The sequence below is a fragment of the Amphiura filiformis genome, chromosome 9 (assembly GCF_039555335.1).
Source record: "Amphiura filiformis chromosome 9, Afil_fr2py, whole genome shotgun sequence".
Classification (NCBI taxonomy): Eukaryota; Metazoa; Echinodermata; class Ophiuroidea; order Amphilepidida; family Amphiuridae; genus Amphiura; species Amphiura filiformis.
In genome coordinates this window covers 65,196,850-65,222,074 of record NC_092636.1, presented here as the reverse complement: position 1 = coordinate 65,222,074, position 25,225 = coordinate 65,196,850, and the positions used below count along the sequence as shown (strand labels likewise).

General features: G+C 36.7%; 3 protein-coding genes across 3 annotated transcripts; 2 read left to right on the top strand and 1 right to left on the bottom strand.

Moving 5' to 3' along the window:
- Nucleotides 1-158: 158 nt before the first annotated feature.
- LOC140161324 (uncharacterized) lies at nucleotides 159-10,709 on the top strand. Its single transcript, XM_072184803.1, has 4 exons — nucleotides 159-311; nucleotides 3,579-3,652; nucleotides 5,543-5,617; nucleotides 9,476-10,709. Exons 1-4 carry the CDS (start codon nucleotides 213-215, stop codon nucleotides 9,840-9,842), a joined length of 615 nt encoding a protein of 204 aa, XP_072040904.1. The 5' UTR covers nucleotides 159-212; the 3' UTR covers nucleotides 9,843-10,709.
- A 1,001-nt stretch (nucleotides 10,710-11,710) lies between these two features.
- On the bottom strand, nucleotides 11,711-12,859 carry LOC140160225 (thyrotropin-releasing hormone receptor-like). Its single transcript, XM_072183502.1, has one exon. It carries the CDS (start codon nucleotides 12,857-12,859, stop codon nucleotides 11,711-11,713), a length of 1,149 nt encoding a protein of 382 aa, XP_072039603.1.
- A 4,011-nt stretch (nucleotides 12,860-16,870) lies between these two features.
- LOC140160224 (uncharacterized) lies at nucleotides 16,871-24,881 on the top strand. Its single transcript, XM_072183500.1, has 4 exons — nucleotides 16,871-17,125; nucleotides 20,758-21,315; nucleotides 21,720-21,930; nucleotides 24,787-24,881. The coding sequence occupies exons 1-4, from the start codon at nucleotides 17,102-17,104 to the stop codon at nucleotides 24,879-24,881; spliced, it is 888 nt and encodes a 295-aa protein (XP_072039601.1). The 5' UTR covers nucleotides 16,871-17,101.
- The last annotated feature ends 344 nt before the right edge of the window (nucleotides 24,882-25,225 follow it).

Genomic DNA, 25,225 nt, shown 5'->3' with positions numbered 1-25,225 from the left:
ATAATTCAATTTGTTGCCGTAGACCTATTATAGTATCTCTGCGTAGGCCTAAAGGTCTAAAATCAGAAAAAGAATAGATGCGTTTTCACGTGTATTTCAATGGGGCGCTCTATTGGTGGTGTGCGCCCGTATGTTGGGTTACGGGCTATCAGGGGCTATGTAAAGCATTTTTAACGAAAGAAGAATTTGTTGATCAATTCTCGCTGAAAACTATGCGATTTGACTCCATAAGGTTGCATTCTGACAGCGTTTCTGGAGTATCTGATCAGTTAGGAGTGATTTACGGGTTTTTTGTAGGTGTCAGTGATGAGGTGAGTTACGTGAGTAATCAATCATGCCGGTTCTTCCCAGAAATGTTTTAAGCTTAACTAAAAAATAAATTCTATAAAAAAATGCAGTAAACCTTTGACGAGCGAGTATTGTAAGGATACATCGCGTATTTACTGCGTTGCACGCACTTGTCTCTGATTGGGTGCTAAGGCGATATGTTGTTGCTGAGTGGAAATTTATGAATGAACTGTGCGCCGTACGCGTTGTTAGCGCCGAATTTGCAACATCACGGTAGTCGCGCTCGTCAAAGGTTTGCTGCATTTGACTTATAAATAGTTCGCAACTTAAAAAACATACATGTATGTCATAGGTACACATCCAACTTAGTTTCGTCAGCACAGACATTGACTGTTATCATACTGGCATTTTTAACGGAATTTAATTACCATCACAATGAGATATATGGCCAATTCCATGCCAAAAGTGCCTTTTGTAACGTCCGTAACAAAATTTTGGAACATTATTGCTCAAAACAGGAGCATTTATTTCAAATTTGCTAATGATGCCTCCATAGATTGATGTCAGACCTACTTCAAGATAGTAAAGAAAAAATTTGAGGAAGCACCTTGACAGTTTTTTTTCATTATGAAAACGTTACGGACGTTACATTTGAGATAAAATGTAACGTCCGTAATACTAAATTAACAGTGTAGGACGATACAGGAGTATTAATTTCAAACTTGCTTTTCATGTTTACATAGAATGGAGTCAGGGCTTGCTCAATATAGTTAACAGAAAAAAATAAAACACAGAACTGAATGGAGATTTAAGGATATGTAGGCCTACCATCTGTCAAAATGGCAGGCACTTTCAGCGTAACGTCCGTGAACGCTGCGTTTCTAATTTCTGTAGCTAATTAACTAAGAAAGCCAAAACAAAATTGCTTCATTATATTGAACATTAGAGTGTGTACTAGTAGATATATGTACAAAGAAATAAAGTGTTATCCTAACAACAAACATTCACTTAAAAGTTGCAAGTTGCATGTATCTGTAACGTCCGTAAAGGTGGAATTGGCCATATCAGATCAGCTTTCCTACATGTACATACATACCGCAATTCATGGCGCATGACCATAAGGCCCTTCGCACTTGATTATTAGTTTCCTGTTAAAGATTTTGAAAAAGGGACGAGGTGACTTTTAATTATTAATTATTAATTATCTTTTATTTTCTTTATTTAGTTTGAACTATTACAAGCAACTATTGACTCGTTTTGACTAGAGCGAGCATTTAATTATTTCACAACAATATTTGATTTTTAAATTTAAGTGAAGGTGGAGTTGTACTCTTTGTTCATTCATCATTATTGTTGATATTATTAAAGTCAGAAAATGGCAAGTAGAAGTAGTTGAAAGTTATTTTTTAAAGGAGAAAATAAGAAATAAGAAATAAGAAATAAGAAATAAAAATAAAATAAATTATTTTGAGATTTTCAATTTTGGACACGGGCGGTAAACAGGAAACTAATAATCAAGTGCGAAGGGCCTAAGAGCTCTCTTCTAAGTAGTCATGAAACACGTAGCGGAAGATCGTGGTGGTTCCTAGACTATACCATAGTCGATTTTTGATAAATAAAACATGTTATTAATCATGATGAAAGCATTCAGTTGAACTCGAAATTATACTGATATTTATTACATCAAAATACTAGTATAAAATTGTTATGAAAAAGTTTATATAATTATATTAGTGACAGTAAAAAAGTAAAGTATCGTGAGGCTTATATTTAATTATTGAATACAACATCATAATAAAATGTCATAATTATATTAGCTCTTCAATACTGAACAATTCTGATTTTAGAATCTACCAGTTTATTAATCGCATAAGTCCCAGTTAAAAATCGACTATGGACATTGCATTTTAAACGGAACTTTGATCCCTAACACAAACACTGTCAATCATACTTGTTTATCAATCCAATTTAACCGCACGCACAAAGCCTGGAAATACAAGCATGGTACAAAAAAATGTACAAGACGCGCTCATGTTCCCGCCAACACAAAGGCCGCATAGTTGTGTACCATGTATTAATGGTAATGGCAGGTGCCCGGAGGAGTTAAACCATAACGAGATCTGGGCGACCAATCACAAGCCAGATCCAATTAAAGATGCATTACATCATGGCCAATTTTAGTAGGCCAGAAACCCGACAAGCTCATCCATAGAAGCTCATAGACAGCCGTGTTAAGCGTGTAAACCGCAATCCAAAGTCAGTAGTCCACTTGGGAAGCTAACAAACAGAGGGAGTACGGTGACTGAAAAGATGATCAGTTTTTGAAAATCTATCAATTGTGCACAAATTAATTAAATCGGAGTTTTAAGCTTAAATGCAATATCCAGAGTATGAGCTAGTATGCACAATATGCAAGTGGACTACGGACAGTACGGAGTAGTCTAGGTGGTTCCCAGTACAAGTATATCCACACAGCATGCCATGCTAGGAGCCAACTTGACATTGCAAACCCGCATGTTTTGTTTGGGGTCCAATAGAAATTGTGTGGCCGGCACTGGCTAATTGTGAAATCTATTATGTTCCCACCGTAGCGCGATAGACGCATGATGAAGGATGCGATGGTGGGATGTTTCTCACTTGTAGTTGTATTAGTCATTTATCGACATTTTGATGTAAATTGTACTATTTATTGTTTCATATCAAATGATCATTTCAGAAAATGAATGAAACCTTTCTGAAACTCAAACTGGCATGAACAGTGACCTCTCAGGTTACCCCTGACCATTTCCCCCTTTGCGCACGCCACTAACAGTGTTGCGGCAATTTTGCGCAGAATTTGTTGATTTTGCCCCCCGAAATTCACTTTGCCCACATGCCTTCCCAAAAGAAAATTCATGGTGCCACCACTGCTAGTAGCCACAAAATAGGGTACCCAGGCACAAAATTTGCGAAAAATCCCAGCCTTAACACAGTTCCACAAATCCATTTTGAACATGGGTTAGGGACTGTTCACAAACACTTGTAAGGGGGGCCTGATGCAAAAAAAATTATCGCGAAAACTTTTCAGGCCCCCCCCCCCCTTTTTAGGTCTCAAAAATTTCAGGGCCCCCCCCTTTTGACATGAAAATTATGGGTCAACCCCATAGAAAAGCATCTCAACTCAATTTTCCGGAAATTTTGTGGTCATTTTTTTCAGCCCCCCCCTTAGGAGGGTCAAAACTTTTAAGGCTCCCCCATTTTGCATCAGTTATTATGTTTATTAAAATGTGTGTATATCTATTTATTTACAGGTGACATACAGGAGCTACACATTAGGGCCTACTACACATAGGTGCAGAGAGATGGATGACAACGAATTGGAAAGGTAAAGTATATCTCCATGTGTCAATTTATATGTTTTCAAATATCAGTCTTTTATTCTTACATGTATTTAACCCTTGTTTTGGTTGTTAGTTGAATTATCATTAGGTTGTACAAAAACAAACAAACATGAACATATTGAACTTGACCAGGGCCTAGATTTCGTCTTGGTTTGCAAAAATCATCATAGTCAGTCACTGCACTTACTGTATGAAACAATGGAAGAAGTTCTTATGAGAATCATTATGAGAATCGATTCTACTATTCTCGTCAAAATCTAGGCCCTGTTGGCACTTATTTGGCATGATGCAAATGTGGTATTGGGGTGTAACTCGATGTCCAGATGGATTTCATGTGAGGTAAAACAAATTTATCCCAAATTGTGCATTGTAAAAGCGAACACCAAAGACAAAACGTTTTACAGAAAATGTGTAAATGTCAGGTGGTGGAAGCAGTGGGATAGACATATCCCCCCTAACTAGAATCCTAATAGAAGAAAAAATAAAGCAATAATTGCCCTGTAGGCCTGTGCATCCACTGGTTTGGGGGCCAAAATAGGATAAATTGCACAATAAATTTGTGCCCTTAACACACAACGGTACAGCAAATAGCAAAACCCACCTTCATTTTGGCCTATGCAAATTTACTCCCAGGCAATTTATTGATGTATTCATTAAAATGCTTCCACCACCACTGATAATTAAGAATATAAAACATTTCAACATTATATTTTGTAAGTCCTGGCAACTATGTTGCAAACATTTTTAAATTGTTGTCGTGTTTTTTCATAAATAATTGTTTTTATGACTATTGTATATCCCAAGATTTAAATATTATTAAAAAGTTTTGACCAAAAACCAATACATATTTTTTTGGCCAATAACCAAAACATATCCCCCCTAACTAGAATCCTAATAGAAGAAAAAATAAAGCAATAATTGCCCTGTAGGCCTGTGCATCCACTGGTTTGGGGGCCAAAATAGGATAAATTGCACAATAAATGTGTGCCCTTAACACACAACGGTACAGCAAATAGCAAAACCCACCTTCATTTTGGCCTATGCAAATTTACTCCCAGGCAATTTATTGATGTATTCATTAAAATGCTTCCACCACCACTGATAATTAAGAATATAAAACATTTCAACATTATATTTTGTAAGTCCTGGCAACTATGTTGCAAACATTTTTAAATTGTTGTCGTGTTTTTTCATAAATAATTGTTTTTATGACTATTGTATATCCCAAGATTTAAATATTATTAAAAAGTTTTGACCAAAAACCAATACATATTTTTTTGGCCAATAACCAAAACATGTTTATAAAAATGTTTATAATGTTTGAAAATCATTCTTGTATTTGCTGGCCGGATGAAAAAAAACACACATAGTGAACATTGTTTATGCTTTTGAATATAGTGCTCGCCATTAAGATTCTACACAGAATTGCTGTTTAACAGGAACATTGATCAATTGATCTTTTTTTTTAAATAAAGAGAATACCATATATCATTTGCACATACATGTACATCTTTTGCTTTGTTATTTTTTGTTCTAATTGCACAGGTTAAACAAGTACTTTTTAAAACATTTTGTCATGATATCTTCTTGTCACAAATCAGTGTAATGGCTGCATGCAGGATAATATATTTTTATCGCTAATAGCTTTGTTGACCAAGTTGGATGACCAAGTGGTGGAGACACATTCCAGAGGTTCCTTGTTGGTCATTTTGTGGAGCAATTAGTCAAACAGTTTTATATACAATGTAGCATTAAGTAATTTTTTCTCCCTTTAAATAAAACTAAATAAAACAAAACAAAAGTATCCAAACTGTATCATCATGGTTCCATGACTTATCCGTGCTTATGAGGGTCTATAAAATGCTACTTTTCAGGTTAGCAGTTGAAGAACTTCTTGGAGAAGCCAAAAGAGGCAAAGAGAGAGCAGAAACCATGGGAACATATGGCTGGTATGTATGTAAAGCAAGTGTATATTGAAGTTTGTTTGGCTTATAATAGGTGAAAATTATTCAGCTTTTGTTACTACACACGTCAATAAAGTCCCAACTCAAACTCACATAGATTCACATAAGGGTGCGCCAGTCACGCATTACGCAACATACAACTAGTCTAATTTTTTTCAACTTATATAAGCTGAACAAACTTTGACTATAACCTACCGCAGAGAATTGTGCGTTTTTTGTATTATTCCAGTGCCTCCCTAAAACAGTACATACATGTTGACAAATTAAGACAATTGCTTGACTGGGTTAATTGTGACATAAATGGTTATGTAATTGAAGTTATTGAACTTGTTCTATAAGAGCAATTTCCATCCCATTTAGGAACAGGTTGCATGTGTGATTTAGCACAATTTCATCAATGCATCATGGAATAGCATGATTTTTTAACTGTGAGTTGCAAACCTCAATATTGTCCTGATAGTACAATCAAGCCCCTGACAGTAAATTTGGCTGGTATGCGTGGCTTGCGTGCCAAATTTTCCAGTTCGATTTTACCAGCAATTCTCGCTATTTTGGTTCTACTCCAGCACACCTCGGTACATGCATGGAGACCGCCATCTTGGTTAATTCCAGGAGTGCTGGCGATCATCGATCGATGGTCGCCAGCATCCCTGAACGTAGAGGAGTGTACGTTATTGTATAGTATGTTACAGTTAGTTATATATCATTATACCATTATATCATTTCAGATCTTGGTCATTGTTAAAGTCCACAATAAAGAACAAGACAAGACAGGACAAGACAACAAATACTAGTAGCCTTCCATTGCGCGTGATCCAAGATCTTATGCCTTCCATGGAAGGTGAAGATCATGGCATCATGGAATAACGAACTACTAGTATTTGTTGTCTTGTCCTGTCTTGTCTTGTTCTTTATTGTGGACTTTAACAATGACCAAGACAACACAAACCCCAACACAACAACACAAACTCTAAACTCTAAACACATTAGAGTCATTGTCAATGCTGCAAAGTGTGTCAAATATGGCGCTTTCTGTGTCTGTCGTGCCTTTTCTTTGATTAGTAGGTTCTTTGGAATGTCGCTTTGCGGCCGCCACCGCTGCAAACTGCGTCAAAGTGGCCCCGAACACTGCATTTTCCACACACATGGCCAAATGCAGGGCATGACTGCTCACGGTCCTTGCGACGTGTGCCATGTGACTCTTTACGACCACAATAGTTGCAAATGTGTCTTTGATGAGTGTTATCTGCCTTCTTCATTGAGCGGTAGCTACTTGTGGAGGCTATGTTACCTTGTAGGCGGGTGGCGGATCGTTTCCCGCTCTCTTTTGCCTCTATGTAGCTGACAGTTTCTTCTAAAGTCATGTTCTGTTTCTGCTCCCCAAGGAGCTCCAGTTGAATTTCCTTGTCGCTGATGCCACGAGAGATGGCGTCCTGTAGTACATGCTCACTATAGTCAACATTCTGGTTGCAATTTGGGCAGGGCACAATGAAATTACACACCCCTGCCTGGCCACGAAGACAGGCGGCAAAGTTCCGTGATCGGCTCATCTCTGTCTTGTCGCATGTCATGTAGCTGGACACGTGAAACCATGATATTTTCTTGACGAACAGCGAGTGTTTTCATGGCTTTCAAGACATCCTCTTCAGGTTTCCCAGTGAGTGTGATGCCCCCATCTGTGTGTGTTAAATCCTTGCGGAGGGGGTCATCGCAGCATTCAAGGAGCTGGATTACAATGTTTGCACCAGTTATTTTGGTGGCAGTTTTGTAGTCATTCCATCTGGAGAGGAAATATGTCCATTCCTCTGATGTGCCCCCGAGGGACACTGTAGGGCGTTTAACCTTTTCAGTTTTTGCACCACCTGGTTGGGGTGGCGTGTCGTGTTGTTTGCCATGAAGATTGAGTAGCGCAATAGTGAGTTCAGGTGTGGCGTCCTCTGGTGTGACGTAGTCACACGAAGTGATCGGGCATGCTATGCCTGGCATTTTGATACTGAAGGCGTTCAGGGTCTTGACTTGAGCTAGCTGGAATATGTCTTCGACAACACAAACCCCAATGGAGACCTAGACACTGACTCCTTTCAACGGGCAATGTTACAATACAGAAATACACCAGACAAAGGGACTAAACTCTCCCCAGCACAGTGTCTGTTTGGTCGACCCATACGTGATTTCATTCCCATACACCCCGGTCGCTATGAACCACACCCAACATGGAGAGAGACACTGGCAGCCCGAGAAGAGGCCCTGCGTAACAGACACATGAAAATTGCAGAACGGCTTTCCGAGCACACAAGACACCTTCCTCCCCTTGTTATTGGTGACCACGCACGAGTCCAGAATCAAACCGGCCCTCACCCAACCAAATGGGACAAAACAGGCATTGTCATTGAGGTGCGTCAGTTTGACCAATATGTGGTTCAGCGTAGATGGCTCTGGCCGAGTAACCTTACGTAACAGGAAGTTCTTGCGGCGCTATACACCTGCAGTGTCTTGCCAGCCCCATCATCTCATCTGCCCTCCTACACCACCAGTCGTACCTCGCAGACCCTCCTTAGCATCTGCACCCAGCGACCCGAACAAGGTGACTACAGGTATGCCACCTACGGACAACACTGCCCCATCTACTCCAGACACACCCACAACCCAACCAGCACCAAACACCCCTGGACCAGCATTGTCCCTGGATCCGCCACCCTCTTCCACCCGCGACACTCAGCTTCCACAGCGCGCATTGTCACGGTTGCTACCCCACAACTCTCCGGGTCTAAAGGAAACATACACACCACCAAGCCTGCCTTCCGCAGCCCCTTCTGTCCGGCGTTCCATGCGCCTCAAGACTGTAAATACTTAGCTAAGTTGTTTCTCAGTCCTTGATATACATGTGCTCATTATCCAGGTACCTAAAATAATACACTCAAGGACTTGGGGGCGCATATAGGATTGTACGTTATTGTATAGTATGTTACAGTTAGTTATATATCATTATACCATTATATCATTCCAGATCTTGGTCATTGTTAAAGTCCACAATAAAGAACAAGACAAGACAGGACAAGACAACAAATACTAGTAGTAGTTATTAAGAACGCACCCAGCATCCTAACATTGGGAGGGCGGGTTAGTGTAGTGGTCTTCTCACTCACTTCTCACCATTGTAGTGGTCTTCTCACTCGCTTCTCACCACTGTGGCCGGGTTCAATTCCCTCGCGGTGCCACATGTGAGTTTGGTTGCCGATCCATGCTCGTCCTCGCCGTTTTTTCTCCGGGTGCTCCGGTTTTCCTTCTGCATCTAAAATCGGACCTCTTCCCATATCCCTGTTCCATCATATCCGGATGGCATCCCTTGAATTTAGTAGCCTCTGAGCACTATTGGGCTTAGCCTGGCTTCGGCCGAATGTTATAAATAAAAAATAAAAATAAATAACTATGTGATCAGCTTCACTTACAGTATCGTGGTATTGTTGGTTGATTTGATGTATTTAATAAATTAAGCTATAGCTGTTCAGCATTTGAAAAAAATACACTATAGCAGGCTTGAAAAAGTCTAACCGTGGATGCAGTAAGTGACGATTTTAAGGGCAATTTTATTGCTTGAACAGAGAAATCGTATGTGATAAAAAAAAAAAAAGCCGGTTAAAATTGAGTTGGTGATCCAGGATATGCAATGGCAGAGTATTGGCGACTTACAGATACCTGTACATATTATTTGACTAGCTGTCATATCCCAATTTCATTAATCCCTGATGCAATGTGCTCTGTGCTATGTACTGTAACTGTAATAATGGATAATCTTAATTTTCTAATTATTTTCAATGTACTTGTGCTATTATCATTCAACAGGAAAAAGAGGAACATGACAACTAACAAGCGATTTCTCAGGAACACTTTGCTCGGAACACTTTCAAAAGACAGTAAGCCAACAACACATGTCAGGAACAAAGAAACATCAGCAAGAGATACTTCTAAAAGACACTCAAGTGATGACTTGCATCATGATCAAATACCAAAGAAAAGGTCATTGCATGCCGAAAGTTCAAACTCAAAGATGAAACATGAAACTTCAGGTACAACATCAAGTCCAAATGGTAATAATACAATTTATCAAACTAGAGGATTTCTACCTAATTTGAAGTCATCAGAAATGAAACGGGAGCAGATATGGGACAAAAGCAGAACTTCCAAAGTGAAAACGAAAGAGAAAACATAAAACATATTACACATTGTAATTGGAATTGGAAAGTTGATTTTGCCATGCACTTTTGTTTTCACACCAGGAAACAATGGTGGCCATCCAAGTTATACCTCCGCTCTTATAACTTTGGTTCTGTACATGGTAGCTTCTTCAAACTCGGCATGATTATACACTGGAATGTCACCTACAAATGAGGGAAAATGTATATTGATACCTTTTCCAGATTTTGTGGGTGACCTCAGAACCAAAATAAGATTTGATACACCGGAAACGGTAAAAACTCATAAAACATTTTTACAAGAAAATATGTGTGTTTCCCTCCTATGACATTAGCTCGATATGCAAGTGTTATGATTATGCTAACAGAGTATAACTCAATCAACATCAAATGTGTAACAACAAAACAGCCAGATGACTTTTTTAAGTTCTTTCTCAGAGCTGAAATTCAAAAATAAAAGCACCAAACCACTTTTTGTCACTTTTCAGATAAGTTTCCTTGGTGTTCAGTTACCAAGTGCCATTTCCATAGCAGGTTTAAAGTGCTTCCAGGTAGCCTTTTTTTCCTAATACACACAATTTATGCATAAATGTCTTTTAGGATTTTAAGAAAAACATTAAATTTGGTTACAATTCTTACTTGCTCTTATCTAAATCTTTGATAAAAAGCAAGGGTTTTTGTTGGAGTGAAGCATCTTTTTTATCATTTTTTGTTGTTGACATTTTACATCATAGCAAATACTGTTATATGTATTAAAGGTAGAACTTTATGAATGACCCTCGTAGTAAGAGATTCTAATTAGATGATATTTGTGTCAATATGTTATGCTGTAGTGTAACGATCCCATTAAACAGCCGGCGGGACTTGCTGTGAAGGAAAAAATATCCCAGATGTGTCACTTGAAATGCTCTCTTTTTCCATTCAAATTGGTATAACTTTGCATAAAGTTGCATTGTCCCGTATTAGGTGTCAAATACACAGAAAAACATAACTCCAACTCTCCTGTTGAGCGTTCGAATTATTTCGATATACAAAATGGCATTGCAAATCATCACAAAAAGAAATGTGATTGTTTGTATAATAATCGATACATCTTCCAACCAGTGTAACATATTCATCGGATGACAATAACCAATACTTTCTAGAAGATTGGATTCCTGTTGTAATTCTTCAATAGTCCAGAGAATACAATACGTGATTATATTGTATGTGGCTGGGATCTGAGTAAATCCAAGAATAGAATATGTCGTCCAAGCATCAATGATAACTTGGGAAGATCTCTTACTAGTATACTCAAGAATCAATCAAAATGACGAGATATTTGTAGTTGGCTACAATTTTACCAGTTCTATTGAAAAGTTAGATGAAATATATATTGTAAGCTTATGTTATAATGTCAAGTAGACCTTTGGATAATTTTGAAATACTGTTTGAAAATTTTAAATATAGGCTGTATCAAAATAGTCGTTCTCCGTTGGATTTCGGTGTTTTAATGTCTGCCTCTTGCACATGATATGACCAGACTTTTAAATATAAAGTATAACGAAAGTACGTAGACATTCTATGGATATCTCTTTGTAGTTGCTGTTTTTTAGTTCTCAAAGAGATAACCACATTTTTCCCATTTGAAAAGAACTTGGAAATTTATAAATCTTGAAAAAATTTAATTGTTATTTAAGTTTATCAAGTATAGTAGAAGTAAAACGAAAGATTGTCTTCATGGCAAATAGCATTCAATATACAACATGTACATTTTTATTCACGGTATTACAGCTATTTATAATAACTTTGTGTAAATAATTTTCGCTTGAAGATATAAGTTTCGGATTAATGTTTTTCGTGAGGCAACAATTTAAGGTAAAAGTATATTTTGTTGTATATCATTTTATTGGTCATGAGAGGGTCTTAAAACCACAACTGATGTATTGTCTTCCTTCAATCTAGAGCAGAGGAAAGCCTCCTGAAATGCTTTCCTGTAGCGAGGATTTGTAACATTGAATACTATAGGATTTACCATTGAGTTAAGATATGTCAGTACTCGAAAAATCTGCATCCAAGCTCCGAACTCCTTTTCCCATACAAGTGGGTCCTTTGTAGTGAAGGCCTTTGCAAGCATTATGATTTGAAATGGTGCCATTAGCAAGAAGAATATGGTACCATTAACAATGAGCATCCGAGCAATACGATCCCGCATATGACGTGTCACCTCTCTATGATTTTGTCCCGGATTCGATTCCAGGCGGTGAAGAGTTACTCCCCTTTGCTCTCGGTCCGCAGTATTTATGTCCATAACACCAACTCTCCTGTTGAGCGTTCGAATTATTTCGATATACAAAATGGCATTGCAAATCATTGCAAAAAGAAATGTGATTGTTTGTATAATAATCGATACATCTTCCAACCAGTGTAACATATTCACCGGATGACAATAACCAATACTTTCTGGAAGATTGGATTCCTGTTGTAATTCTTCAATAGTCCAGAGAATACAATACGTGATTATGTTGCATGTGGCTGGGATCTGAGTACACCCAAGTACAGAAGATGTTGTCCAAGCACCAATGATAACTTGGGAAGATCTCTTATTGGTATTATTCAAGAATCTATCAAGAGGACGACATACTGCATAGTACCTTTCTAATGTCACGAGTGTAACGAACAACATTGAAGCATAGTAGCCAGAATATTTCATAACAGGTATCACGACACATCCAAAGTAACCAAGAATTGCTTCATCGTATGCGTATGGGGACAGCAAATACCGGGCTAGTTTCTCTCCAATAGCAGCGAGAAGAAGGATTATGTCTGCAACAGCAAGATGTGAAAGATACTTATTTGGAATAGTATGCATCCATGATATTCTTGTGACGACATAAAGGAAGGCGACATTACCAATCACGCCGAATATCAGAATTACTGGCATGATGATAGTTAGAAGAATAATTTCAGCATTCTCATATTGTTTTATAGTGTCTGATGTACGTTTGTAGGTTGTTCCGTTACAAAGGGATGAGACGCAATCATCCTGGGACATCATGATTGTATACTGATGCCAACATCCAGTATTTGAGGTATCTATTGTACTAGTCTAGTCGTAGTGTATAGAACTCCTTGTATACAGGTGCTAAAGTCTTGCTTCCAGAACAATAATGGATACTGCCTTGTACAAATTTAAAGTGTAATCGAGGTAAGTGATGACACTTTTGGTCATTTCCATCCAAAGTAAACACGTACTGCATTAATCATTTTCATAGAAGATCATACTGGTTACTAAGAGCAACTCAAATATGTGTCACTGGATAGTAATTTCCATGCATGCCGCATTACCAACCAGGATTTCATTTGTTGGCTCATTATTTATAGACGGTAATTGCTGTGCCCTTTGAGATCAATTTGTGTTAAAAAGGAGCAAAATTTATAACTAGAAGGTAAACAGACAGATTGAAGACATTCTGACCTTTTCAAACATAACAAAGGCTACCACGAAGAGCAAACTAAATAAGTAAAATTGTGTATTCCACTAGTATTTGTTTTATTTGGTTGTTTCCTGTGATATATCATGTCATGGACATGGAACACCAATACATTACAGGGTAAATGAGGCTTACCTTATAGAGATGTCAAACGTGAGCGTATTCTACCAATTGCCATCTATTCAGAGTAACACGATAAGTAAACAAGACTTTCATAACGCTGGCTCTTGAAATGGACAGTTTGTAGTTTGACAGTGTTATATCAAATCTCAGTTGCAGGTACAGTTGTATGGCCCAGTCTTACTTTCATATGCAGTTGTAGGTCCAGTCTTACTTGCACAAGTACAGTTATAGGCCCAGTATTACTTTCACAAGTAGAATATTACGAATCAAGTAGATTTCAAACTCATCTTAACAAAGAATCGAATTTAAACATTATGTTAAAGGCTTTTTGTCTGATTTTGACTTGACAATTGCCCAAAGTAGGACAGACTTCCGGCCGAAGTGCTAATTAAGCATTGTTTATACGGGAGTCATTTTAAAGGAGTATTTCGTGATCCTAGCATCCTCTATTTATGTCATTTTTCATTAGATATCCACGAAAAAACCTATTCCCAAAATTTCAGTTGATTCCGATTTTGCGTTCGCGAGTTATGCATGATTATGTGTATTACACTGCTCCATAGACAATGCGTTGTAATTTCGTTCTGGTGCACCAGAACGAAATTCAAATTTCACGATATCTTTGCTAAACGAATTAATCTGCAAGAAATACTTTGAACATAAACATTATGTAGCCAGAGGTTTCCAGTGATATAAAAATCTCAACTTTTTTTGAGAAAAGTGGGGGATGAGGCTGTGGATCACGAAATGCCCCTTTAAAAGTTATACCTCCATCGTCACATCTCTGTTATCGTACGTGCCAGGAAATTGAAATCACCTATGATTACCCAGCAAACACAAAAACGTTTTAAGTAAGTTATATTTTGGGTTTTGTTTTAGGTAAAACGTTTTAATAACATTAAAATGTCGGGTTATATAAAGGTCATGAAATCGTTTTAAAACGTTTTGTATGAAAACACACTACAACAATATTTTTCAAATGTTTTCGAAATGTCACTGTAAACTATGTTTGCAAACATTTTTGGCCAAATATTTTGTCAACACTCAAATAGCATTATGTTAAATTATGTGCAAACAGCAAGGGCATAAAAGTTATTAAATTGTTTTTTACAAAACGTTTTAATAAAAATTAAAATGTCGGGTTATATAAAGGTCGTGAAAAGATTTTAAAAACGTTATTGTAAATATTTTGGGCAAACATTTTTTGCAAAATATTTTTTAAACTCCAAAATAACATTCTGTTTAGAATGATTTGTACCAAGTTTTCAAAAATGTTTTTGGATTGTTATTAAAACGTTTTTATACCCTTTATATAACCCGACATTTAAATGTTTTCTGTAAAACATTTGTGTTTGCTGTGCAGTAAATTACCAACAAAAATAAACGTTTTCTGACAACCTTTTATAACCTTTTGCGAATGATGTCAAAAATGTTTTGTGTTGCTGGGTATACTTTTAAACCTTGGCTACAAAAGTTATTCTGTATTTAATGAAAATATGTTTGGTTGTTAAAATGTTAAGATGTTAAGATGTGTTGGTTAAAGCGAATAGAGGTTTGGTACGTCGAAAACGGTGAAAAGGAAGGCTAATATTGATTACAAAGGTTGCCCACTTCTATGGAAATCAGTACAGATTAATTTCTGAAAATGATTAAATTGCTTTATGTTGTTCAAATAATTTAAACAATATCTAATGCTTGCAGATAGTACAGTGTAATTCGGTATCGTGTATTTTGCACAACAAAACTAATACATGTTCAGAATAGCCATCATGTTGACCCTTTTCCATAGGTTGTTTACTTCGATTTGGTGAGCATTTGTTGGTTCAAGTCGTATTAATTGGTTCATAAGTTAAATTGAAATAAGTCGTATGCACAGTTTTTGTAAGTATACAGGGTTATTAACAAACTGTTCATCTTATTCCACGTCAAGATGCATCCCTTGCTTAAAGTAAGGACGTAACGCTTCTTGGTCTATAGTCGAAATCTGGCAAACTTCACGGCACAGTTTCATCAAATAACTTTTGTATTGTACATGTAGCCAGGAGGAGTATAATCATGGGTAATTTCAATATGATAGCACGTAAGATAACAGAGATGTGATGATGGAGGTAGAACTTTTTGAATGACCCTCGTGTAATCGTCGGACGTCGTGCAAGCGATTTTCCAGTTGAGAAGCAACAGCTATTTTTCGCTGCATACAGCTTCAAGGATTTTTGGCAGGCCGAGGGGGAGGCGGCAACTTTTCGATGGGGGGGTGAGGGTTGTCAGGTCGAGGGGGACAAGCCGAAATTCCCCGAGCAGATCATAATTGCCCATCCCCTTATTTAGGGGGCTGTCCGCGCAGTTTCTTCCGGAACGGGTAGCCATGAATATACGGAGTTATATAATTTTCATACCCAAAATACATGGGGGGGGGGAGTCATAATATTTGTACACCGAAAATAGGGGATTCTAGAATTATTATTTATAAGAGCTGGTGGCTCAAACTTTTGCATCAAAGTGGGGGCGCACCTCCTCCCAAATTTGCAAAGGTATACAAAAGTCCCAATATCACAATTGGTTTTTATGCTTTTTTGGTCAAAAAGGTCCAATTGAGAAGATAGTCCACCTTTCACAAAATCGCCCCTCCCCCTGAAAATAAGTCCATTTAAAAAAAACCCCAACTATCACCCGGTAGGCCTAATAATATTCAAATATTACTCATTAAAGGAGGATTTTGTGATCCTAGCATCCTCTTTTTATGACATTTCTCAGTAGATAAGGCCTATCCACGAAAAAAGCTTCCCCAAAATTTCAGTTGATTCCGATTTTGCGTTTGTGAGTTATGCATGATTACCAGAACGAAATTCAAATTTGACGATATTTTTGCTTAAGGAATTAATTTTTGGTACATAGACCTCAACATTTAATATGTAAGCATGTAGCCAAACGTTTCCAGTGCAAATATCTCAACTTTAAGTTTTTTTTGAAAAAAGTGGGGGCATAAATGAGGCTGTGGATCACTAAATGCCCTTTCAATTAATTTGAAGGTAATTAATTAGTTTTGTGGAGGTTCATTATCAAACCCCTATACGATTTTAGCTTATTATTTATTTAAAACATAGGCCTACTTGTTTGTGATATTTTATTAAAGCGTTTTAAATTTCAAAATAATTCTATTCATTTATTAAACAGGAAATTTTACTGAATTTAGAGATTGCACAACGCTCACCACCTGACACCAATGTATTAACGAACGCTTCCTTGTCTTCCTTGTCCTCATTTCGCTCTATCGGCTCTAGCCCCTGCCATAGACTCTCTTTAAACACGCTATCCTCCGAGAAGTACTAAAACCCAGTGACTGCTCCACCCGAGAATTTGCCACGTACGATCAAAAGGCCCTATAGTAGGGCTATATCGGGTCATGGTCATACCATACATACATGTGGTATTGTCAGTCAGATCAGGGAAGTGCAGACGCTGGACCTGTGAACTTCGATTCCTCGACTACTAGTACTAGTGGGTGACCCAAAATTGCTACGATTTTACTCGGGAGATGGGGAAAATGATGTAGTTATACGAAAAGTAAAACTAATGTAAAATGTAAAGAGTGATATAATCTACTCACGGGAGCCTACTACCACTACATTCATAGACGCCGTCGACTGCATGGTTTTCCCACAGGCTGAACTGCTGTAGCAATGGCTGCTCATCTTTGTACACAAGTAAGCATTTGTGAACGAAAAACTTTCCTAAAACCATAACTCGAACTGTAATATGAACCTTAGGTCGAATAGCTCCAAGGAATATATAGCTACATGCGAGCTGCATGCTTTGGTACTGATGTGATACTGGGTTTAATCATAGATTGGGGTTTCATAGTGACACTTCCCTGGTTTTTCTATAAATATAGCGTGAATAAAGGCGTTCATGTGGTGTTTTGTTTTTTACATCAAAACACGTTGGTAAGTTCACGTGCCGGTCCTGTATTAATACTTCCATGGTATTTATAGTTTGAATTCTGATAGGCATGTTTCTCGGGGCATGTTTACGAGATTGAATGACGTAAATAATGCACAATTATTTAAACAGAATACACGAATAGAAACAAACACCATGCCACTCATCTTATAATCTCTTTTTTAATGCAAACTATACATAATGCTTTAATATTTTCATTTTCAACAAATAATTATTAGTATACAAAATTAATAATTCTGAATACGAGCAATGTCCTTCTGATAATGATATTTTTGACAATAGTCCTCAAACAAAATGTTTAAGGAAAAGCCGGCCATGAAAAATAATTATCACTTTGAGTTTTAAGTTTCTAACAAAGGGTACTGACTATTGTTGTTAATGAGTTATGCACGTTTTACAAAAGTGTTGTTGTTTCAAACCTCTTTACAACATAACTAAAAAACCACAGGACCTACAAAAGTAAACTGAGCCCAAAAAGAAACTTATAATTTTCACAAGGTCATATCTTGAAATCCTGTCCATCAAATTGAACCAAAATTACACACATATTTACTTCAATACTCTACTCTTAACACATGTCAGTAACCAAGCAGTTATCCAACTGACACAACAGCAACATGCACTGACATGGGACAGCTTCCTGGACCACATTCACAGCCCAGCCCTGTTTCATGAAAAAAGTGTATGAAAAGCAGAAAGCAGCACCGTTTTATCATCTGTGCAAGGATCTTGTGTGCATTCTCGCAGATTTTTTGTCCTGGGTGCCCAATGTTGGGCTGTAAAAGTGAAGGAAGTCCAGGAAGCTGTCCCATGACAGTGCATTTTGCTGTTGTGTCAGTTGGAAAACTGCTTGGTTACTGACATGTGTTTTGAGTAGAGTATTAAGGTAATCCTGTGTGTAATTTTGGTTCATTTTGATTGACAGTATTTTAAGATATGACCTTGTGATTCACAAGTTATAAAAAATTTCTTTTTGAGCTCAGTTTATATCTGTGAGATTTGAATTGTTCTATAATCATGATAATGTATTATACACTCGCTAGTATAAAATGATCAATGCAATCTTTGCCAAAGCCCACTACCATTCGCAAGATGCTGTGAACTACCAAATCGCAACAGTTTGGAATAGTTGCTAACCTTAATCATGTTAATACCTTGCGTTTTCATTTCTAAGCAATAGACTTCATAGTGCATAGTACGGTACCAAAGTATAAAATAGCCCATTGTCATGAATGTGCTAAGCATATTATTATCAGAATGTAGGCCTATATCATTATATTGAATGTAAACAATTATAGTCGAATATCAATCACGCATGGACGGTGTGGGGATTGGTGTGGCAAGGGTGCTGGAAGTATAAGCGTCACCTATCACCTCCTCTTCCCCTATTCCCTCCCATCCTCTCCCCAGTGTCCCCCCTTCTTTCACTTCCCTTCACCAATCCCACCCCCCCTTTGTTTCTCTGGCTCTCTCCCTCTTCCCAAATTCACTTCAGAATGCAAAACAAAACACACTGTTTAATTAAGTTAACAATATCTGAGTCTTTTAATCAAAAGAAAATGATACTTAAGTGAGTCGACATAAACACATACAATCAATCATACACCCTTTAGAAAAGTTACTTATCCAGCAGCCTTCTTCTTGTTGTTGATTGTAAAGTTCTTGATGTATTATCCTGATTCACTTCTCCTGCGAAGATCACTGTTCAGTGAAGTCCACTGAAGACGTTTATATCCTTTGTATAGATTCCTCGCACTGTTGACTATCTCCAAAATGGTGCTATTTTCACCTTTCGCACAATTTCTAATGGAAAGCAGGCTTGTATTCTTTCTTGGAAGAGGTGCGCACTTTGACGTATTGTAGATCTTCTCCGATTATAGTAGTACCTTGACTACATAAAATATTTCTGGTTCTCAATTTCCTTTCTTTGAACGAAATGGACTGTAAGCACACTGTTACTAGCCTGCAACAACACTATAATACTGTGAAGAATTGTGTTTATATTTTCTTATATACCAAACAAAAAGTCCCATTCTATTAATAGCCAATTACTTCATTCACAATATATAATGTAATCTGGGAAATTCCCAAGAATAATTGTAAACATTAATTATCCAAAATTAGAAATGATTCAATTTGTTTTTGATCACCTTGATGCATGAGAGGGGATTCCCTAAAATGTCTCATGAAATAGATTTTAAATGTAAACAAAGATAAATAATTAAATTAAATTACTCAGGGCACATCACAATACTTTGATCAAGGTATCTTCAAACCAAGATATTCTGCGGTCACACGATTATGTAACAAATTGAAATGAAAACTGAAACAGGGAACTTACTATATCCGGGGAAATTGCGACTGAAAAATGTCACAATTCACACAAATGATATATCATCTCTGACCTGAATTGACACAGGTCAGTGTATATTCCAGTATGTTTAGTAGGCACATCCGGATATTTAATAAAGATGTGGTCACATCCAAGCAAACACAAAAACGTTTTGAAAACGTTTAAAACAGGTCATATTTGGGGGTTTTGGTTTGGATAAAAAACGTTTTAATAACATTAAATGTCGGGTTATATAAAGGTCATAAAAACGTTTTAAAACATTTTGTTTGAAAATGCACTACTTTTAAAATGTTTTTAAAATGTTATTGTTGAATTCTGTTTACAAACATTTTTGGCCAAATTATTCTAAAACGTTTTATAACCTTTATATGCCCTTTATATAGCATGACATTTTCTGGTAACCTTTTCTAACCTTTTGCGGATGATGTCGAAAACGTTTTGTGTTTGCTGCGATTTTATCAATATGATAAAGTATTAATACAGTAAACATAGTATAATGACTATTCTATAGTAAATCGGTTATCATGGTTATACCATAACTGATGAGTCATAATATGCAAGGATATTAATCATCTTCCTGATTAGCCAGACTATGGTACCATGGTACAGGTCACTGGCATGACTTTTTGCTTCCGCAAATGGCCGTGCGTGGGTGGTATATCATCTCCTCTCGAACTGTGACCTGGGTCTCACTGCAATGTCATCCGCACAACTGAAACTGCATTATACAAGTTTTAAGTTTCTAACAAAGGGTACGGTACTGACTAAGATATCGGTAATGACGTCAGTCAAGAGCTTATGCGGGATAATAGGAAACCACGTGACCAAATCCAATCTTGAAACTCATCTTGTTTATTTATTAATTTAGATTCCGCGACTCTTAATTGCCTGAATTAAACCAACAACACTTTTACTTCATGCATTTCTGATACACGACAGCCGCTCCACGCTATAAATGTACGATCTTTAAATTCGCTTATTTTCAAGCCTGTAAACGATAATGTCTGCATGTTATTCTTTCAGCTCTTCAAATACCGTCGTCGACTTGCAGTGCTGATTTTCAGTAGTGCTCTTGCCAGTTTTATATACATCGCCTTAAAGTTGAAAGGTTACGAACTCTCAATATTCCACAAACGTGGAAAACTTTCCGATCAGTCTCCATGGCAACAAGATGCATTGACTGCTACAGACCAGAACAGGAGACCTGGGAATATGGCAATTCAAAATACCAGTACTAATTTAGACCGTGTTGAAATTCATAAACAACTGGATTGGAATTATTTTTCAACGAATAAGAAGACCAAGGTTGGGCGGGATAAAAGCGACTTAATCAAACAGGATCAAAATTTGACATCACTCTTGAATATGAACTTCCGCAATGATAATTTGAAATTAGCAAATGGAGTGAAGGATCACGCAGTAGAAAATCTTGAATTGAAGGAAATGTTGCAGCAGTTTGAAGCTTGGAAAATAAAACATACAGATGTTCTGAATAACATGAATGTGCCGTTGAAATTACCGCCTCCACCGCATGTTAATCACAAATACATATGGGATGAAATGTTAACAATGTTTCCATTGGTGAGTAACGGGGCAGGTGCGAGGGTGGAGGGGAGGAGTAGGATTTTATGTTCTTTGTGTCACTGAAAATCATGTGTACGACATGTAAACACATCCAAAAAAGTAATTTGTTTCGAGACAATCACAATCTATGCATCCAATTTTAAAACCGAAAGCAAAATTTGTCTGAATAGCTCAAAATTTGTAGCCATGGTGAAAAAATGATTATTATTTCGTGCTCTCTTACACGAGGGATAAACCGAAAATGACATGTAAGTTTGAAGACAAAATTAAATATCCAAAACCGATTGGGTAACTTACCCCTCCCCCTTTAAGTGCATGATCAAAAGATGCCAAAATGAGACTAAAATCTACGATATTTGGCATATTATGCCTACATATATACGATTAATTATTTCGAACAGGTTTTCCGGCGGTTAATGAAACCATTCTTGACAGACTACAAGAATCCATGTTTTCGACAAAAAGACGGCGATCTAAGATGTCTACCTTATTTTATTGAAATTGGTGCAGCAAAATGCGGCACGACAGATTTATACTATCACATCAGCCGACATCCACAAGTAGTACGAGTCAACAAAGAACCTCATTTCTGGACACATAAGGACAAATCTGGTAGGAAATTTTTTTTAGTCTCGTTATTTTTACTTTTTGATCATATTTTCAGCGATAGGCTAGGAGAAGTAGTGCAGTGGTGAGAGTAGAATTTACTCTTTAGATATACGAGTTGGGTTTTAAAAATCATCGGCTAGAATATTGCAATTATCAACTTTATAAATAACAATTTTCGTTTCTCGTTTTTGTGCAAATATGGGCCGTCGGTCTTGCGTACTGATTTGAACTCTAAACGACGCTAAAAATCAGTCTTCTTTTGAAGGAACAATTCACAAATGGTCTGCTTTTTTTCTGTTCAAGTAAGCCCTTTTTGAAGGAAAATTTAAAATGGGCCAATTTTTTACCCGCCGCACACCCCAAAATACACCCTGGCTACGAGAGCTTACGAGCCTGGTTGAAACCTTTAAAATTCTCACATTTTATTGCTGAAAACAGAAGTTCTTTGTGTGGTTGCTTGGATTCCAAATGCATTTTAGATTGTATAAATTCAGATGGCGCCAAACCAATACCAGTATAGGAACGTCAGCAGTGCAGTGGCGAAGGACGTAAATGATATTATATTTTCAACTTGGAGTAAGATTATGGTATAGACGAATTGAGACATATGATGAAGTATATAAATTTTCTTCACCATATTCACCTGATATTTTGTTTACTATATTACCCCGGGTCAGCAGTTTTGAAGTCATCGTTTAGCGGTTAACAGATGATGTCGAAATCGTTTCTCTTCGTGTATAATAATCATGCAAGTCACAAGAACATGTTGTTGTCCATGGTGTAAATAATATACACCAGGCACAAAAAGAAACTCATCAGTTATATTCATCCTTGCTGTTCAATAACTTGATAATTTTGGATTATTCTGAAATATACATTTTGTTAATTGGACTTTTGCTTTCTCATTTGACACTCTGTTCGTGAAAAACGAACAAGAATTGACCAAGATGTGCGCCTCCAAAGCCTCAAACCCCAAAATCAAAAGTTGCATTTTCAACGATTTTCAATGGGAACGCATCGTTGTATTGCACACAAGCACCACGGGCCAATCAATAAAGCACACAATGTAACAGGCACAATTGAATCGTTAAAATTGCAACTTTTCATTTTGGGGTTTGAGAGTTTGGAGGCGCATATCTTGGTCAATTCTTGCTTAATGTTCACGAACAGGGTGTCAAATGAGAATGAAAAGTCCAATTAACAAAATGTATATTTCAGAATAATCCAAAATTATCAAGTTATTGAACAGCAAGGATGAATATAACTGACGAGTTTCTTTTTGGTGGGTCAGATGACGAGCCCGACTGACCTTTCCCGCTAGAAAAGGACCAGACCAGAGACCGGATGCATTATAATCTACAGACTTTAACAATAAAAATTATACAATTGCAATTTCGCTTCTCAGAAAAGAATTAAAGAGATCATGGCAACAATGGTTTATACAGTGTAATCAGTAACATCTTGGCTAACAGAAAAACTACATTGGTTTATTTACTAGTTCGGGTTTATTGTTGTTTTAATGAGTTATGTACGTTTTACAGAAGTGTTGTTGTTTTAGCCCTCTTTACAACATAACGCAAGAACCACAGGACCTACAAAAGTATATCTGTGGTATTTGAAATCTTCTACACGCTCGCTATGAATTGAGCAATGCAATTTTTTTTTTTTTTCACTACCATTCGCAAGATGCTGTGAACTACTTTTTTTCTGCTGCTTCGACCAACAATACATCGTATACCCTTATAATCGACTTTCATGATTAGCAATTGCATTCTTGCTTTTCATGAAAAAGGGGGGTTATGTCGTAAATGTTATATGCAGTAGAATTTTCGTTTCTCGTTTTTGTGCATTAAAATAATGGGCCGTCGGTCATGCGTTCTGATTTGAACTGTAAACGACGCTAAAAATCAGTCTTCTTTTGAAGGAACAATTCACAAACGGTCTGCTTTTTTCTGTAAAAACGTTCAAATAAGCCTTTTTGAAGAAAAATTTAAAATGGTGCCATTTTTACCCACCGCACACCCCAAAATACATCCTAGCTACGAGGCTGGTTGAAAAATTCTCACATTTTATTGCTGAAAAGAGAAATTCTTTGTGTGGTTGCTTGGATTCAAAATGCATTTTATAAATTCACTGAGATGGCGCCAAACCAATATCATTATAGGAAACGTCAGCAGTGCAGTGGCGAAGGACGTAAATTATATTATGTTTAATTTGGTAAGAATATGGTATAGACGTATTAGTAGGTACTTCGGTTGATCATGATGGTGAAAACAATAGTATTTTCAATATTATATATTGACAGTATATAAATAAGCTACATGTATTTGAATGGGGCTTCAACTTCGTCAATGCTGCTGTTTTCTTCATTTTTTGCCAAATTGTTCATTTCAAAAGTGCCATTCGTATAGCGAAAGTGTAAAAATAATACATTTTTCACTTAGAAGTAAATGATAGCCTAAGTAATTAACATTGTTATTAGAGGTATTTTTGAATTTAAAAAAAACCACAAAGTTGAAGCCCATTCAAATATATGTAGCTAATTTCCCTACAGACAGTTTCATGTAAAATGTTTTATCTTTAATAAACGGCTTTCTGCTTCACACTAGCAGGCTTTGTTAGCACACCTATGCTACTAGTATTAGTATATTAAATTGAGTTTTAATGATTTAATTACGGTTTTCCGAATGGATAGACTGCTGAAATTGCCTTGAAAGAGGTTATGCTTTGTTATTTGAGATTATCAAGAGTTATTGATAGCTTTAACAATTTTCACTTGGAACCCCTTCGCTTGCAATTGCCTATATCCAGATATTTTATACTAATACAATAACATCGTGATATACGTTTTCTCTTCAGATAACTCAATAACACAATATTTGAACTCGTTGAGAAAATTTACACAATCCTTAATAACACAGAGAGACAATGAATCACTGATATTCGGTAGGTGAAAAGTAAATGCAAGTACATTAATCAAGATAATAATGAAATGTATATAACAAAATGTGACTCTTAGAAGTTGTGAAAAGGAGTATAACCCAGCAAACACAAAACGTTTTATTGTCGGCTTATATAAAGGGTTTAAAATGTTTTACTAACGTTTCAAAGACATTTTAGAAAACTTGAGGCAAAACATTCTAAAATAATGTTATTTAAAAAATAAATTTGCAAAAATTTTTGCAAAAAATATTTTACAATAACATTTTTAACAACCTTTTCATATGTTGTTGTATAGTGTGTTTTTCTCTCATATAAAACGTTTCCATGACCTTTAAATAACCCGACATTTAAATGT

Coding starts and splice junctions, on each gene's coding strand:
- LOC140161324 (XM_072184803.1), top strand. CDS start 213: ATGCGATTTGACTCCATAAGGTTGCATTCTGACAGCGTTTCTGGAGTA. Junction 3,653..5,542: donor GATGACAACGAATTGGAAAG/GTAAAGTATATC, acceptor GCTACTTTTCAG/GTTAGCAGTTGAAGAACTTC. Junction 5,618..9,475: donor ACCATGGGAACATATGGCTG/GTATGTATGTAA, acceptor ATCATTCAACAG/GAAAAAGAGGAACATGACAA.
- LOC140160225 (XM_072183502.1), bottom strand. CDS start 12,859: ATGTCCCAGGATGATTGCGTCTCATCCCTTTGTAACGGAACAACCTAC.
- LOC140160224 (XM_072183500.1), top strand. CDS start 17,102: ATGGCTGCTCATCTTTGTACACAA. Junction 17,126..20,757: donor CTGCTCATCTTTGTACACAA/GTAAGCATTTGT, acceptor TTATTCTTTCAG/CTCTTCAAATACCGTCGTCG. Junction 21,931..24,786: donor GACACATAAGGACAAATCTG/GTAGGAAATTTT, acceptor TTTTCTCTTCAG/ATAACTCAATAACACAATAT.